This window comes from Mirounga angustirostris, unplaced genomic scaffold, assembly GCF_029215605.1.
Source record: "Mirounga angustirostris isolate CCGP_5_RB_7025 unplaced genomic scaffold, mMirAng1.0.hap1 SCAF_1, whole genome shotgun sequence".
NCBI classification, from domain to species: domain Eukaryota; kingdom Metazoa; phylum Chordata; class Mammalia; order Carnivora; family Phocidae; genus Mirounga; species Mirounga angustirostris.
In genome coordinates, this window is record NW_026991709.1 from 44,812,940 (window position 1) to 44,828,242 (window position 15,303).

Below are 15,303 nucleotides of genomic sequence, written 5' to 3' on the forward strand. Positions count from 1 at the left end.
TAATTATCTCTACCTGGATTCAGTGATGCTCCTGGGCTCTGGGTATTTTCCCAGACTGTTGAAGCATGGCGTTGTGGGATGCATGTACATGAGGGCACATTTTTGCTCAATGGTAGATCCCCCCCAGTAGTAGAAATTAGAGTCACTGTTCATCACAAGTTACCTCAGAACACTTTCTGGCCTACTACTGGGTACTTTACCCACACCTCTTAATGTTTAAGGGACTCAAACTGGACCTTCTTACTAAAGCCTCACAAAATCAACAACAAAACGAGTTTATTTACAGTATGTGATTTTCTGTCTGTGCTTCCTTTAATCCAATGTACAATGAACAGGCCTCACCCATTAAAACATCTCTAAAGATCTAAGAAATGCTGGCTTTTCTTTAGCAACAACTTTTTCCACAGAAGCAAGTTGTATAGAGAGTGGTAGGTATACAGGGTCCCTTTAATCCTGGTCCGAGTTCAAAGAGGCTTTCAATTTTAACGTATTTTAGGGGCAAAATTTGTGTCAAGGAACAGAATGAAGTCTCTTCAAAAATTCAGGACTTGCTAAAACTGAGTGTGGGAGGATTGATCCCAGGTCTCTTTATTCGGAAACTGCCGGGCCTGGTCAGGGGTTTCAGAGGCCCCGAACGATATGCATTCCTTAGCACTGTCAGTGTAACTTGCGTTGAGGGTGTTAACTGTGATTAAACTTCGATATACCGTATCAATTACCAGGTCTTCCCCGGGCACTCATGGTGCCTGGATATTAAATTTTCTTCTGAATGACTCTAGTGTCTTTCAGGTCATTGAGACACCAAATTGTAATGCTGTTATTCCAAACTGCAGGGTTTCTAATTCATATTCGGAGAAGAGCAATCTCCCAAATGGGAAGTGACTCATTATTTATTTTTAATCTATAGTGGAAAGATTTTTGTCCTAGGAGTCCGCCAGCTCAGCGGCAGCCCTCTCCAGCTTCCCGTGCCTCAGTTTGCTAGTCTGTAAAATGAGGATCTGGATGATTTCTGATGTCCTTTCCAGCTCTGACAGTCTTTTCTTCTACACTTCATGATATAATCTTATGGGATAAACTTCCAAGTAATTTACTTTTTGTTTTTTGGGGTTTTTTTCTTCATAATAGCCTCCTTGAAAATGAAAAAGCATGTGGTTCTACCTTTGCAAACTCTTATGTCTTCTCCCAAAAAGTATAACAAATTAAGAATTGTATATATTGATTTCCTTGCCACTATTTCAGAAACGCACTGCTGCTGAAATACCTAAAGCAGAGCCCCGCTCCTTCCTCTGCGCCCCCGACGTCCCATCCCGCTGAGGCTCTCTTCCATAACTCGCGGATGTGCGTTCTGCAAATAGATAACCCCAGTGACATTTATACCCACTTTGTCAAATGGGGGCTTAGAAATTTTATCTTAGCATTCTTTTAAACCGTGTTTGACTGTAACTAGTTAAGAGTAGCTTTCTTTTCAAAAATTAGGTTGATTTTTTTAAGGTCTGTGAATAAAAATGCATTCTATTCCTTTTCATTTTATCGCTTTTAAGGTTTGATGTCTTTATTGATCATAGGGGTTTTTTTTCCTCCAGTTAAATGATCAACAACTTTTCCACAAAGAAGATTTTGATTAATGTCCATTTTTATCTTTTAAAAGGATCCTTCCCGGCCATTGGGGTGGAGGCGTTTTGCCCCAGCTTCCTGAGGGCAGGGTTTTTAAATAGCATCCAGGCCCCGCATCCAGTGCCAGGGGGAGGATCTCTGCCCCCCAGGATTCCGGCTGGTAGGTATTTCAGGTGATGTTTTCTGCCATCATATACAGCAATAAGAGTGTGCTTGCAATTGGAAGATCCACAAGACAAAAATAAATATTTCTATATTGTTGAAAGGAAATGCAAGTGACTTTTCTCTACTGCGGGGACCACATTTATGATATCTAATGCTTCAGAAGTAGTCAAAGGAAGTGGAAGAAGGCTCTGTAAACTGAGCACCCAATTAGCATCATGCTGTTGCTGCTTCTAGAATAATTTTTACATGAATAAGAGCTAGAGCTTTAAATCCCAAATTTCATAACTCAAGAATAAAAGATAAATTTGAGCTACTTTGCCACTTGGAATTGGCTAGCAAAGTGAATGAAAAACAGCGTTAGTAACAGAAAGAGTAATTCCATATTTGGATGAGTTTATAGAGATTTAATTAAAATTTCATTTCACTCAAGAGAAATGATTGGAAGAAATACCAGAAAGTAGCAAATTTGGAAGAACATTTTGAAAAAGAAAATTAATACTCAGTTTCCCTTAAAAATATCAATCTGACCAAAGCTGTATTTTATTAATGAGAGAAACACAATATAGGAAATTGAGCATTTTAAAGTGCAATTTCAAAGTTTAGTAAATCACTTTTTGGATCATCCGTGGTAGTATTTCAGTCACAAATTGTTTTTCCCCTCTCATTTTTAAGATATCTAGCCGCCGCCTTCCGTTGTATGAAGGATACAAGCCCACTTTATATTTTATATGTGTCTGAGCAAAATAGAATTAGGATATTGATTCTTGGAGTTTTATTTATCATAATCCTTGTGTCTTTTATCATAATTAATAATTATGCCACAAATTATAGTAATGACACCAGTGTATTCAGGAGGGTCTGGCCCAGCCAACCAATACTGGGAATGTTTGAAGACACTAGGAAATCCAATAAAAACAAAATTCCAACATGCACGTTTCTTGCTTTTCTTGACAAAATTATACCAACAAAGCCTAAGATTATTTCGCTTACATTTTTCTGTTGCTTTTCAATTACCCTTGCCTATTTAATTAGAACATACAAAATAGGGGCGCCTGGGTGGCTCAGTCATTAAGCGTCTGCCTTTGGCTCAGGTCATGATCCCAGGGTCTTGGGATAGAGCCCCGCATCGGGCTCCCTGCTCCACAGGGAGCCTGCTTCTCCCTCTCCCACTCCCCCTGCTTGTGTTCCCTCTCTAGCTGTCTCTCTCTGTCAAATAAATAAAATAAAATATCAAAAAAAAAAACATACAAAATAAACTGTAAATGCGCTTTGATGTAATTTGGTTTCTCATTGGATAATTACTGATTGATAATGGTTGGAGGCTTTATGGCCAACAAGGCCACTGATAGAGTAGAAACCAAAATTATGTGAATTAAAAATTAGCAATTTTAATTCTAATGAGTGCTACTTTTTTTCCTCTTTAGAAACAAAACTGGTATCAATTGCACAGAAATGTTGTCATTCTTATTGTTGGTGGTGATGGTGTTGATGCAAAAGACTAGAAATAAAAATCTATATAAGCTAAGCTCTCAGAGTTACCTGAAAATATAAAAAGGCAGTTTTCACATATAATATTAATATCTCAGTGATTGGAATTGAGGAATGGATGATTTGTAGTTTAATGGCTTAATCCTTAACTCTTAATGACAAATCTTGGTGGATTTAGGTATGTTTGGCAGAAATGACATTACATAGTTCAGGAGTGCCTTGAATTATTCAGCATCACTGGTAATAAATAAATAAATAAATAACCCTTGTCACTTAGCCACTGAGAATGATAGAAGAAAGGTGATGTTTCTATAACACATACACGGAAACAACTTTCTAGAGAGAGATCTGAAAGAACACTCTAGCACTCTGTTCTTGGCTTTAAGCCAAATTTGCCTCCAGCTTTCATAGGAGAGAAAACTCAGTTCAGTTTTCATGACTTACATACAAATCAGGTGTAACAAAATTGCTTCATAAAAAATGTATAGATCTAAACTTGTTCCTATTCCCTCACACTGAAATTAACTCAACTCCCTTTTCCTGGCTTCTATCACTGTGATAAGTGATCCCTGTACACGTCCTCTGGCACTTTTCAGTAATGACCACTACAATTTCAAAGGTAATTTTTATCCTCTCCCATTCATCTACAGCATATTTCCCAAGAATTTCCTTTATAATTTTGTGTAAAGAGGAATGAAGCCATAATCATGAGAAGTGTTTATTTCATATTTTTTTTAAAGATTTTATTTATTTATTTATTTATTAGAGAGCAAGCGAGAGAGAAACAGCATGAGAGAGGAGAGGGTCAGAGGGAGAAGCAGGCTCCCCACTGAGCCGGGAGCCCGATGTGGGACTCGATCCCAGGACCCTGGGATCATGACCTGAGCCGAAGGCAGTTGCTTAACCAACTGAGCCACCCAGGCGCCCTATTTCATATTTTTTTAAAAAGTATTTCTTTGTGGTCTAATAGATGAACTCATAACCCTTCAAGCTGAGGACATCATCAAGAAAGCAGTTCCTCCCTTGACCTGTACCATGGTATTTTTTTTTAATTTTTTATTGTTATGTTAATCCCCATACATTACATCATTAGATTTAGATGTAGTGTTCCATGATTCATTGTTTGTGCATAACACCCAGTGCTCCATGCAGAACGTGCCCTCCTCAATACCCATCACCAGGCTAACCCATCCGCCCACCCCCCTCCCCTCTAGAACCCTCAGTTTGTTTTTCAGAGTCCATCATCTCTCATGGTTCGTCTACCCCTCCGATTTCCCCCCCTTCATTCTTCCCCTCCTGCTACCTTCTTTTTTTTTTTTTTCTCTTAACATATATTGCATACCATGGTCTTTTTAAACAGCCAAAGGTTGATGGCCACAGGGCAACACTTAATTTGCTTTCTCCCAATTGATTATATTTCACAGTATTCGAGGGTCTCAAAAGACATTAGCTATGTCATTCAAGGAATCACAACACCTGTTCTAATGATGGAGCTAATTTAGTTCCCAGTAACTTATCTTAATCAAATTTAAATGAGATATGTGATGCTGTCTTGTGTAAATAGTTTCTTTGCATTCATGTCACACTGGGCTATCAAGGAGCAATGTTTTTATAGTAGTTATTTTTACGCTGACTGCAATAATGAGAGAGTCATTGACTCATGAGACCCAGAAAACAGATAAGCTTGAAGTTGGTATTTATGTAACCACTGTCAATTGTTTATACTGTTTATATGACCTTTCTCTTTTCTAGAAAGGTCATAATAAAGAGTTATTATTCTCAGTTCCAAATAGAGAAGAACACCAGAAGGTAATTGGCTGAAAATTGAATAGCAAGTATAGTCATATATTTAATACAGTGCCTTTCATATAGTAGTTAACCAACGAAGTAAGAAAAGTCACAGGAGAGAAGAGAGGAGAGGTGAGAGGAGATAAGAGATGAGGGAAGCTGAAAGAGGAGAAGATAGAATGATGTAACTGCTATTATACTTTTTAAATCAAAGTCTTCCCTGCTGTATTCTTCCCTGTTAAAATCAAATTCTACCTCCCTAAAAGAATTGATGTCCTTCTTCTAAATGTGTAATCAGGCATATATTCTAAACTGATAATAAGTTGCCTTCTTTGCTCCATTTAGTTATTTCTTTGATTTAATTCTATAGCCAAACACTATCTGAAAGTGGGATAGAACATTTGTATATGCCACAGAGTACTGATTACACATAGAGTCTTAGACTCGTGGCTTCCCTTATGACAGACCCTGCTGGTACCCAAACGCTTTATGCTTTTGGCAATTTCAGTTCACATACCATATACAAATGAAAGCAACATAATAAAGTCAGTGAGAGAGAAAATTATGCAGTTATAATGACGGGGTAATATATGGAAGTTTCCTGATTCAGTCTTTTCTGTCACTGCACAGCAATAACTAACATCATGTAATATCTTAAATTTATAGATCTTAAGATCCAAACATTACAATGTGTCTTAAAAACTAGACTTATTAGTAAAATATAAAGGCATATTCATTACCTAATGATTACTCAGAAAATAATATCTTAGTTGGGTATTATTACATCAACAAAATTCTAAGTTAAATTTTTCTAGCAGTTTTCTGTCAGTTATGGGAGACGATTTTTCACTAAAGAAGTAAATATTATATTTATTATCCTATATATGATGATTATAATATAGATATGTGATTCAAGACCAAACTGAGACATACACTTCAAACTAACATGATTTGTCAATTATTAGCAAAGTCTGTGAAAGAGAAAACAAAGGAAACAGGCAGCATGTGGGATTTAAAAACAGATAAATTCTGAAAGAAATCAATGCCCAAGATCTCCCTAATACTTCCTTTGTGATTAATCTTGGAAGCTCTTTAGTTGTGGAGGGACTACTCTTCTGAAACACCATCTCAGTTTGTCTGCCTGTGCTTTAAATACAATACTATTTATAAAACACCTCTTTTGACATTTTTATCTGAGCCCTCTCCATTGCATTCCATGTGTTGGGGTCAAAATAAATGGCAAAGATGGAGTGAATCAATCCCGTAAGACTCCCTTTCTGCTTACACTGAATCAGATAACAAGAGAAATATTAACACATGGGCACTCAAACACCAGATTTGCAATCATCAAATATATAATTAATAATGATAAGTACTATTATTTATTTTTTTTTACCATTTGAAAAAAGATTTGAATGAGCCTTATACTCAAAGAGCCAGACTTTTTCATATCTTCATGAGTGCCCCTGACTCGCAAAGTTAGGAAATGAATTCACAATCCAGTTTTCTATGAACTGGTAACAGATCCAACTAGACAATTCCTATAGCAAAGGACTTACAAAGCTGAGCCAATATTAAAATGTCTTCAAAATCCATTAACCATGATTATCAATATTTTCCTTTCCATATTTCATGTGAAATCCTATCTGATATGGAGTCAGAGCAAATAGTATATGCACTGTTACCCAGACAAATATTTTTCTTATTCAGAAGTCATATAGTTTAAATGGTAGAAATATGTTAGGAAGAATATAATATTATCAGACTTTGATGAATACAGAGGACTACAGAAGAGCAGTAACACAGATAACTAAGTGGCAGACTTTGAAGGAATATACCATAAGTTAAGGAAAATTGGCATTAACTCAGTATGCCAAGGGAAATCAGCAGTGGAAAAGTATATAACTTTTAAATACAATCAAACTGCAGTTCAGGAAAATCAAAGTAAACCATTTCATTTTTTATATGTTTAGGCATTTTAAAAAAAGGTCAATAACTTTGCTTGAGATCCATAATTTGACATTTTATAATTAATCATTTCTGACAAAATAATTTTTATAGTTTGGCTATAGTTCTTCTGAGGATGATTATTCTTTTTATATTTTTATATAGTATATATGACAATTGGCCTTATTTTATCTTTAACAAAATATTGTTGCAATCAATATACATAAAGGTTAAGAGATGGTGGTTTACTTTTTAAGTAAGAGATCTCCAAGGGGAAAAAAGCTCTTTAATTGAAGGGTTTATATTTTATACATCTCTCCGGTTGAGAATGTTGCCAATTACCCTGAATGAGGTGTGTGTTAATGAGTGTTTTCAAGTACCTACTTAAACGAAAAGCTAATTATAAAAGGTATAGGAAAAACTGGATTAATTGTACAAAGTAAAATCCTGAATAAATTATTCAAAATGTGAACTATGGTTAAAAAAAGGAAAAACTTTTATTTGGATTCCTAACTCCTGGTATTTTTATTCCTTGCCATTTGTGTGATTCCAGATAGGACCCAATAGGCCCTAATCAATACTCACTTGTACAGTTCTCCCTAGAGAACTCTCCTCCTCGAAAGTTTGTGCATCGGCAGGCTTCAGAAGAAAACTCTGCAGAACTGCAACTATTAAAAAAAAAAGGCTAGGATGGGAAATCTGGGGCAGGAGTGGGCAGAAGACCAATATTATTCTATTTCAAGACTGAGGAGTGGTATAGAGAAGAGAGGGTCACTGATAAAATGACAGAGAAACCACACCCAGCCGACGGAAGCACAAGGAAGGTGACATAAGTGATTGTATTTCTAGTCATACACCAATAACCCCTTTAAAATATTTTCACACTGTTATTGCTACATTAGAGGGTTATTTAAAAACACCTTTTGGGATATACTGATAGTTTCCAAAACCTGTGCAAAGGGGCTGGCCAGATAATGTCAAGGTTGCGTTCAATTGGCTTCCCCTATTGCTTGAAGTCATTGGTTCCAAAGAGTGTGGTTCTTTGGCTTACCTGAGGAGAAATACGCAGAAGATTAGAAAATAATTTAAAACTTAAGGAAGACAACTTGAAGATACCACTTGGGATAAGAAAAGTCAGGATGGGAGCATACACAAAATTGAAGGTAAAATTCCAACTTTCAAGTAACGTTCAGTTTATAAAAACTTTAATCTATTGCAATTTATGAGTTTAAGGACTCTTATGGGGTCCTGATGTTGTAGTACAGGTCATGGACTCAGATTCCTAATGGGTTATACTTAGTTTCTTGGCCAAAAATAATAGACTTTTCACCAAGAAAACTGACATATGATCATATATGTAAATATTTGCATACAATTTCAGGAGGCCTCTGGACACCTTGAAGTCCATAAATGAAGAATCTGAGGTTCGTGCAAGATTGACAGTGCGTTTAAAAGAAAAATTTAGGGGCACCTGGGTGGCTCAGTCGTTGAGCGTCTGCCTTCGGCTCAGGTCATGATCTCAGGGTCCTGGGACCGAGCCCCACATCAGGCTCCCTGCTCGGCGGGAAGCCTGCTTCTCCCTCTCCCACTCCCCCTGCTTATATTTCCTCTCTCACCGTGTCTCTCTCTCTGTCAAATAAATAAATAAAGTCTTTAAAAAAAGAAAAAAGAAAAATTTAAAAATCAGAGCTGCAAAATGCTTGAATATTTACAAAGACAATTTCTATTTTTTTTCTTCCAGAGGACACAAAAAATATTAAAAGACTCTTTAAATGATCACCAAATTTTTTACTAGTTCTTTTTTACTTCTTCTTTACTAGTACTTTTTACTATTTTCAGATTCTTTAAATAATTCTAGCCTTTGACCTTAGCTATGCATTCTTGATAGCAAAAATGCTTCTTAATATCATTTGAAGAAGTTTGCATCTTAAAAATCTGGACTTTATATGGCTATTTAAATTGTTATGTGAGAATATGTATCTACTCCCTAGAGATCCTCATGTTTTATTATTATAAATTGTGTTATCTATTTTTGATGCTATTCAAAGAAACTGTCAACACTTTCAAAAGATTCATCCCAGAATCATTTTATTTTCACAAAGAAAAATTCTAAAAAACTTTATCCAGCTTGCTAAATTAGCTGGGTCTCCATGTGAATTAGTATTTAATCTTTGTGTTGGTGGAAGTTGTTGTGTCTGTGTGTGTTCACCTTAACTGGAAACATGATAAGCAACCGAGCTGCTCAAATGCCTTTTCCTCTCCCACAGGGCCACGTGCATGCCCTCATGGGCTGCTGGGCCACTTAAGAACATAAGTAAGTGGAAATAGACCAACCCTGTTATAAAATATGTCACATCTCAGTATTCATTCTTGTGCCTTGTAGGACAAAGCACGGTAGAAATTGCCTGGTGGCACAATGTTGGCTTTTCCTAGTTCTATTCACAGAGGTCTTAAAGAAGTGTAACTAGCAAAACTGAACTTTTTCTTTTTTTCTTTTTTAATTAAACCCCTTGTAAAAATTGCAGAAAAGGCTCAAAAATAAGTAGTAACTTTCCTATAAGGAAAAAAGGAAAGTAGTTAGTAGTTTAATTTATATCATAGATGTGCTTCATTTAGCAAATGTTTTCTCCATTATAATAAAATCTCACCATAAATAACCTATGTAATTGGTATTAAGTATATCCTCTCTAGACATTTGCTTTATTTTTAAATTTTGTGTTGATTTTCTTTTGATTAGTGAATGATACAAAAGACCAAAAAACTGAATATTGGATTAATTATGTAACAATAAGACACTTCTGAAGCCAGAAATAAAGCATAACATTTGAAACGCTACTGGAAAATATGATACCTCCTCTCAAAAGCTTCAAGAGTCTCTCTTAAAACATTTCTTTGTAAAAGAACCTCAGAATCATTATCATAAATTGATGTGTGAGAATGGAGAAAGCAAAATCTAAAGGTTTTACCAGCAAGTGTCCTTGCATGTATTTCCTATTTACAAGGCTTTAAAATCATAGAACTTCTGAAGGACAAAACATCTTTGGGAGCAACGCAGTGTCCAGTCCATAATAACTTTACAGAATGTGTTTCTAAGATGAGGCACAGACACTTAGAGTAATGCTTTATGTCTCCAAATTACTAATGGAGACCCAAGTATCATTTGGGGTATAAGAAGATGGTTATGCACCCAGACTCTGGAGCCAGATCTCCTGGATTCAAACCTTTGCTTGTGCTCACTGTGCATCCTTGGACAAGTTACTTAAACTCTCAGTGCATCTGTAATCTGAGCTGTTAAACTGAACTAGTAATTAAACCCACCACAAGGGTTGGTATGAGGATTAAATGAGTTAACACATGTAAAACTCTTAGAACAGTCCCTGGCATATTGAAAAATTTATTTTTTAAAGTTAGTCATTACATATGTGCTGATTTAGATGTAGTATCATCTATTGTTAAATTGTCTACACAAAAAGGTTTTCACAGAAAATAAAACAAAGACAGGATAAAATTATTTATTTGATGCATGGTTTAATTTTTTTAAAGATTTGTTTATTTATTTTAGAGAGAGAGAATGGAGGGAGGGGCAGAGGGAGAAGAGAATCTTCAAGCAGTCTTCCCGCTGAGCATGGAGCCTGACACAGGGCTCGATCTGATGACCCATGAGATCATAACCTGAATCAAAATCAAGAGTCAGACGCTTAACCAACTGAGCTACCCAGGCACCCCTGTTTTAATTTGGTTTTTAACTTATATATTACACAGTATTTCAAGTTATGAGAATTGTCTAATGCATTTCGTTCATTGCTACCTAATGGTAATTAAATAATTGATCATACAATAATCAGTTATATATGAAATAATCAATTGAATATTGTATAATCATTTCTTTCACAATGGTTGAAAGCAAAGTCCTGAATCAGATAATTTCAAAACATATACTTTTAATTTGATCATTGTCATTATAATACTTTTGTAAATATGGATGCAGTACAACATCAAGAAAGCCATTCTTAAAAATGCATACGTTAGGGGCGCCTGGGTGGCTCAGTTGGTTAAGCGACTGCCTTCGGCTCAGGTCATGATCCTGGAGTCCCTGGATCGAGTCCCTGGATCGAGTCCCGCATCGGGCTCCCTGCTCGGCAGGGAGTCTGCTTCTCCCTCTGGCCCTCCCCCCTCTCGTGTGCTCTCTCTCATTCTCTCTGTCTCAAATAAATAAATAAAATCTTTAAAAAAAATGCATATGTTATTAAAATTTTGCAATATGGTTACTGTCTTGTAGTGGAAACAAAATCTAACATTAGACATCTTTGGCAGTAACTTTCATTGTCAACAAGACACTTCTAATTAAGGAGAAGTCTTTTTGCCCATATGGTAATTTTCAGTAGAAAGGATAGTACTGAATATTACTGAAGTTAATTGATGCAGATGGTATGCCACTGCTCTCTGGAACTGGCAGGAAAATTGTTTCATTTCTTTAGCCTCACACCTTTCATTTACTCTGAAACAAATCTAGATTAAGAAATGCCACAGTTTTCAGAAATGCAATCCCTCCTTTTAATTTCTGCTCAGCTGTTTTTGTCATTGGATAAAATAATTTATTCTTCAGCATTTCGCTTAGGACATTTGGATCACATCTAAATTTAAAAAACAAAATAAATAAATTAAGACAAAGCATAGAACCAAATCAACATAGTTATCATAGAGATTCAGGAGTTTCAAATAGCTTTAAAGTTAAAATCAATTCCAGGGGTGCCTGGGTGGCTCAGTCAGTTAAGCGTCTGCCCTCAGCTCAGGTCATGATCCCAGGGTCCTGGGATTGAGCCCCAGGTTGGGCTCCCTGCTCAGTGGGGAACCTGCTTCTCCCTCTCCCACCATCCCTGCTTGTGCATGCACTCTCTTTCTCTCTCTAATAAATAAATAAAATCCTTAAAAATATATTTTTAAAAAATCAATTCCAAATTAACCATGAAACATATTGTTATAGGTACAAATATGTAGAGTACAGAAGATGCAGAATAGCTTGTTAGATAGGAATTAGAATCTATTTCTTACACTAGTTATTCCCAAGAAACTATATGTTATAGGATGTCATTTAAAATAAGAAAATACCCATTTTGATTATGTAACTCTACTCTAGGAGAAACCATCTTGTTCTTTAAAGCAACTTCAAACCTGTCGATTTCAGGTGTATAGGATTTTTTTAATTATGTTCAGTTAGCCAGCATATAGTACATCATTAGTTTTTGATGTAGTGTTCAATGATTCATTAGTTGTATATAATACCCAGTGCCCATCTCAACATGTGCCCTCCTTAATACCTATCACCCAGTTACCCCATCCCCCCAACCCCCTCCACAACCCTCAGTTTGTTTCCCAGAGTCCAGAGCCTCTCATGGTTTGTCTACCTCTCTGATTTCTTCCCAATTTTCCCTCCCTTCCCTGTGGTCCTCCTCACTATTCCTTATGTTCCAAATATGAGTGAAATCAGGTGCATAGGATTTAAATGGACTTTTGAGGCCATCAAGGAAGCTCCTAAATATACTGACTGTAGGCATTTCAGTTATGAATCTTTTTAACTCGGAAAGCCACTTCTTAGTTTAGGATTCAACATCTAGCCAGTAAGGTAAGATGTGATATTTGCATTTATCCATTCATTCTCTAAGCTGTTATTGGGTGATTCAGTATTTAATATAATGTACTATTCTCTGTGTTTTAAACATATTTCATTTAATCTCACATATCACACAATGGAGAAAGTGTTATTATATAATAATATGTAATATACAAATATACAAATGCATAGGTATAAGGAGACAGGCAGTAACATAAGTGAGTTATGAACGGTCATTTGTCCAAAGTGGAAAAGTCTCCAATATCACATTATCCGACTCTAATCCCACAACTTCTAATTGCACTGTGCTGAGCACACAAAGGATACGGTAACCAACCATCCAAATTTGCCTGAGACATGAGAATTTCAGTGCTAAAATTGGGAATTTACTATATTAAATAAAATGTGTAACTAGTGGTCATTTTTACTTTGCCATAGGATATAAAAGAATTTTCATGTCAATACTAAACTACAATAAAATATGGAAATGATCCATTTTTATAAAACTATTTTTTGCTACATGATGGACAAATATAAGGAGGAAGCAGATAATTGTGCACAAAAACATTTTTAAGTGCCAACGATTGCCAGACACTGTGCTAACTATACATTTTCTCATCTAATTCTTTGAAACCCATATGTAGTTGGTAATATTATCCTCATTTTATAAATGCAAAAACTGAGAGAGCGAAAATAACTTGCCCAAGATCATGTAGTTAATAGGCAGCAGGGCTAAAATTTGAAGTTTTCTTTGTCTTCAAATCCATATATTGTACAAGGCAAAGAATTTAGGATTTATTGATTTGCCATTCTGTTATTTCAGTAACTCTTGGTCTAGAATTAGTCATAGAGAACATCTTTATATGTGTATTCCTTCTGGCATTCCATTCAAAAAAATGAAATTTTGTACCTATCCTGTGCCTAGTTCTGTGCTCAACAGTAAATTTGCTGGGAAGAACTAGGCACAATTCCTGACCTCCTGGGCATTTTAGAGTGGGAGGCAGACATGTCCATAGTAAACACCAATACCATACCATAAATGTGTCATACAATCCTTTGATTAAGATGTAAAGGGAGAAGAAAGCAAATAACCAGGTCTTCCTAAAAGGGAAAGTGATTCATAGAATTGACAATGGGGACAGTATTTAAACCCTACTTTTTCCTTTTTAAGTATATGATTTTACAGTGAGAAGGCAGTCTTCCAGGAAAGAGAGGGAGATACAAGTAAAGTCATACTTCCAGAATGATGAGTCCCCTAGAGAATTTGAAAAACAGGAAGTAGGGGACTTAGGGGAGGTAAAAATGACACGAGAACAAAGGCAGAGGAGAGACTGTGAAGGAATTTATTGCCAAGCAGTTTAGACTTTAATCCTGCAGCAATCAAAACAATAAGTAAAACAGGTTTTTAAAGGAGGAGATGAGGCATTAGCCCTTTATAGTAATTGACCGTTTACCTATTTCCGTTCTCCTTTCCGCTATACACTCCATGAAAGCAAGGGTCTTGTATTGATTGAGGATTTGTTTTGTTTTGTTTTGTTTTGTTTTGATTTGTTTTGTTTTGTTTTGTTTTAGAGAGAGAGAAAGAGAAAGCACACTCACATATGTGAGGGCGGAGGGGTAGAGGGAGAAGGAGAGGAAGAGAATCTTAAGCAGATTCCACACTGAGCACGGGGCCTGATGCAGGGTTCAATCTCATGACCCTGAGATCATGACCTGAGCCAAAATCAAGAGTCAGACACTTAACCAACTGAGCTACCCAGGCACCCCTGATTGAGGATGACTCTTTGGAAATCAGAGGAGTACTTGATATACAATAGGCATTAAAAAAAATGTTTGATGTGGGGCGCCTGGGTGGCTCAGTTGGTTAAGTGACTGCCTTCGGCTCAGGTCATGATCCTGCAGTCCCGGGATCGAGTCCCACATCGGGCTTCCCGCTCAGCAAGGAGTCTGCTTCTCCCTCTGACCCTCCTCTCTCTCATGCTCTCTGTCTCTCATTCTCTCTCTCTCAAATAAATAAAATTTTTAAAAAAAATGTTTGATGCATCATTAAATGTTTGTAATAATGGTTATATAAGCATTAGCAAGTATAACTAATAACGAATTTTTGTAATAAGTGAAGCAAGAGAAAACAAAGGCAGAATATGGGCAGCAATAATTTTATATAGAATTAGCACAACTGAATAACTTACAGACTAACAGGGGCTTGATAAAGTGAGAAGTCCAATATTACAGTAGGATTTCAAACCTGGGTAACTAGATAGATAATGAATTTTTTATTAATTTTATTTTATTATATGTTAATCACCATACATTATATCATTCATTTTTGATGTAGTATTCCATGATTCATTGTTTGTGTATGACAACCAGTGCTCCATTCAATACGTGCCTTCTTTAATACCCATCACCAGGCTAACCCATCCCCCCATGCCCTCCCCTCTAGAACCCTCAGTCTGTTTCTCAGAGTCCACAGTCTCTCATGGTTCGTCTCCCCCTCCAATTTCCCCCCTTCATTTTTCCCTTCCTACTATCTTCTCTCTCTCTCTCTTTTTTTTTTAACATATAATGTATTATTTGTTTCAGGGGTACAGGTCTGTGATTCATCAGTCTTACACAATTCACAGCGCTCACCATAGCACACACCCTCCCCAATGATGATCACCCAGCCACACCATCCCTCCCACCCCTCA

General features: G+C 36.4%; 1 protein-coding gene across 1 annotated transcript in view; it reads left to right on the top strand.

Moving 5' to 3' along the window:
- Window positions 1-15,303, top strand: part of EPHA6 (EPH receptor A6) — an 833,569-nt gene that overhangs the window by 682,288 nt on the left and 135,978 nt on the right. Inside the window, exon 12 of the mRNA XM_064580423.1 lies at window positions 1,649-1,774. Coding sequence (XP_064436493.1) covers window positions 1,649-1,774 — 126 coding nt within the window. The remainder of the gene's footprint in view (window positions 1-1,648; window positions 1,775-15,303) is intronic.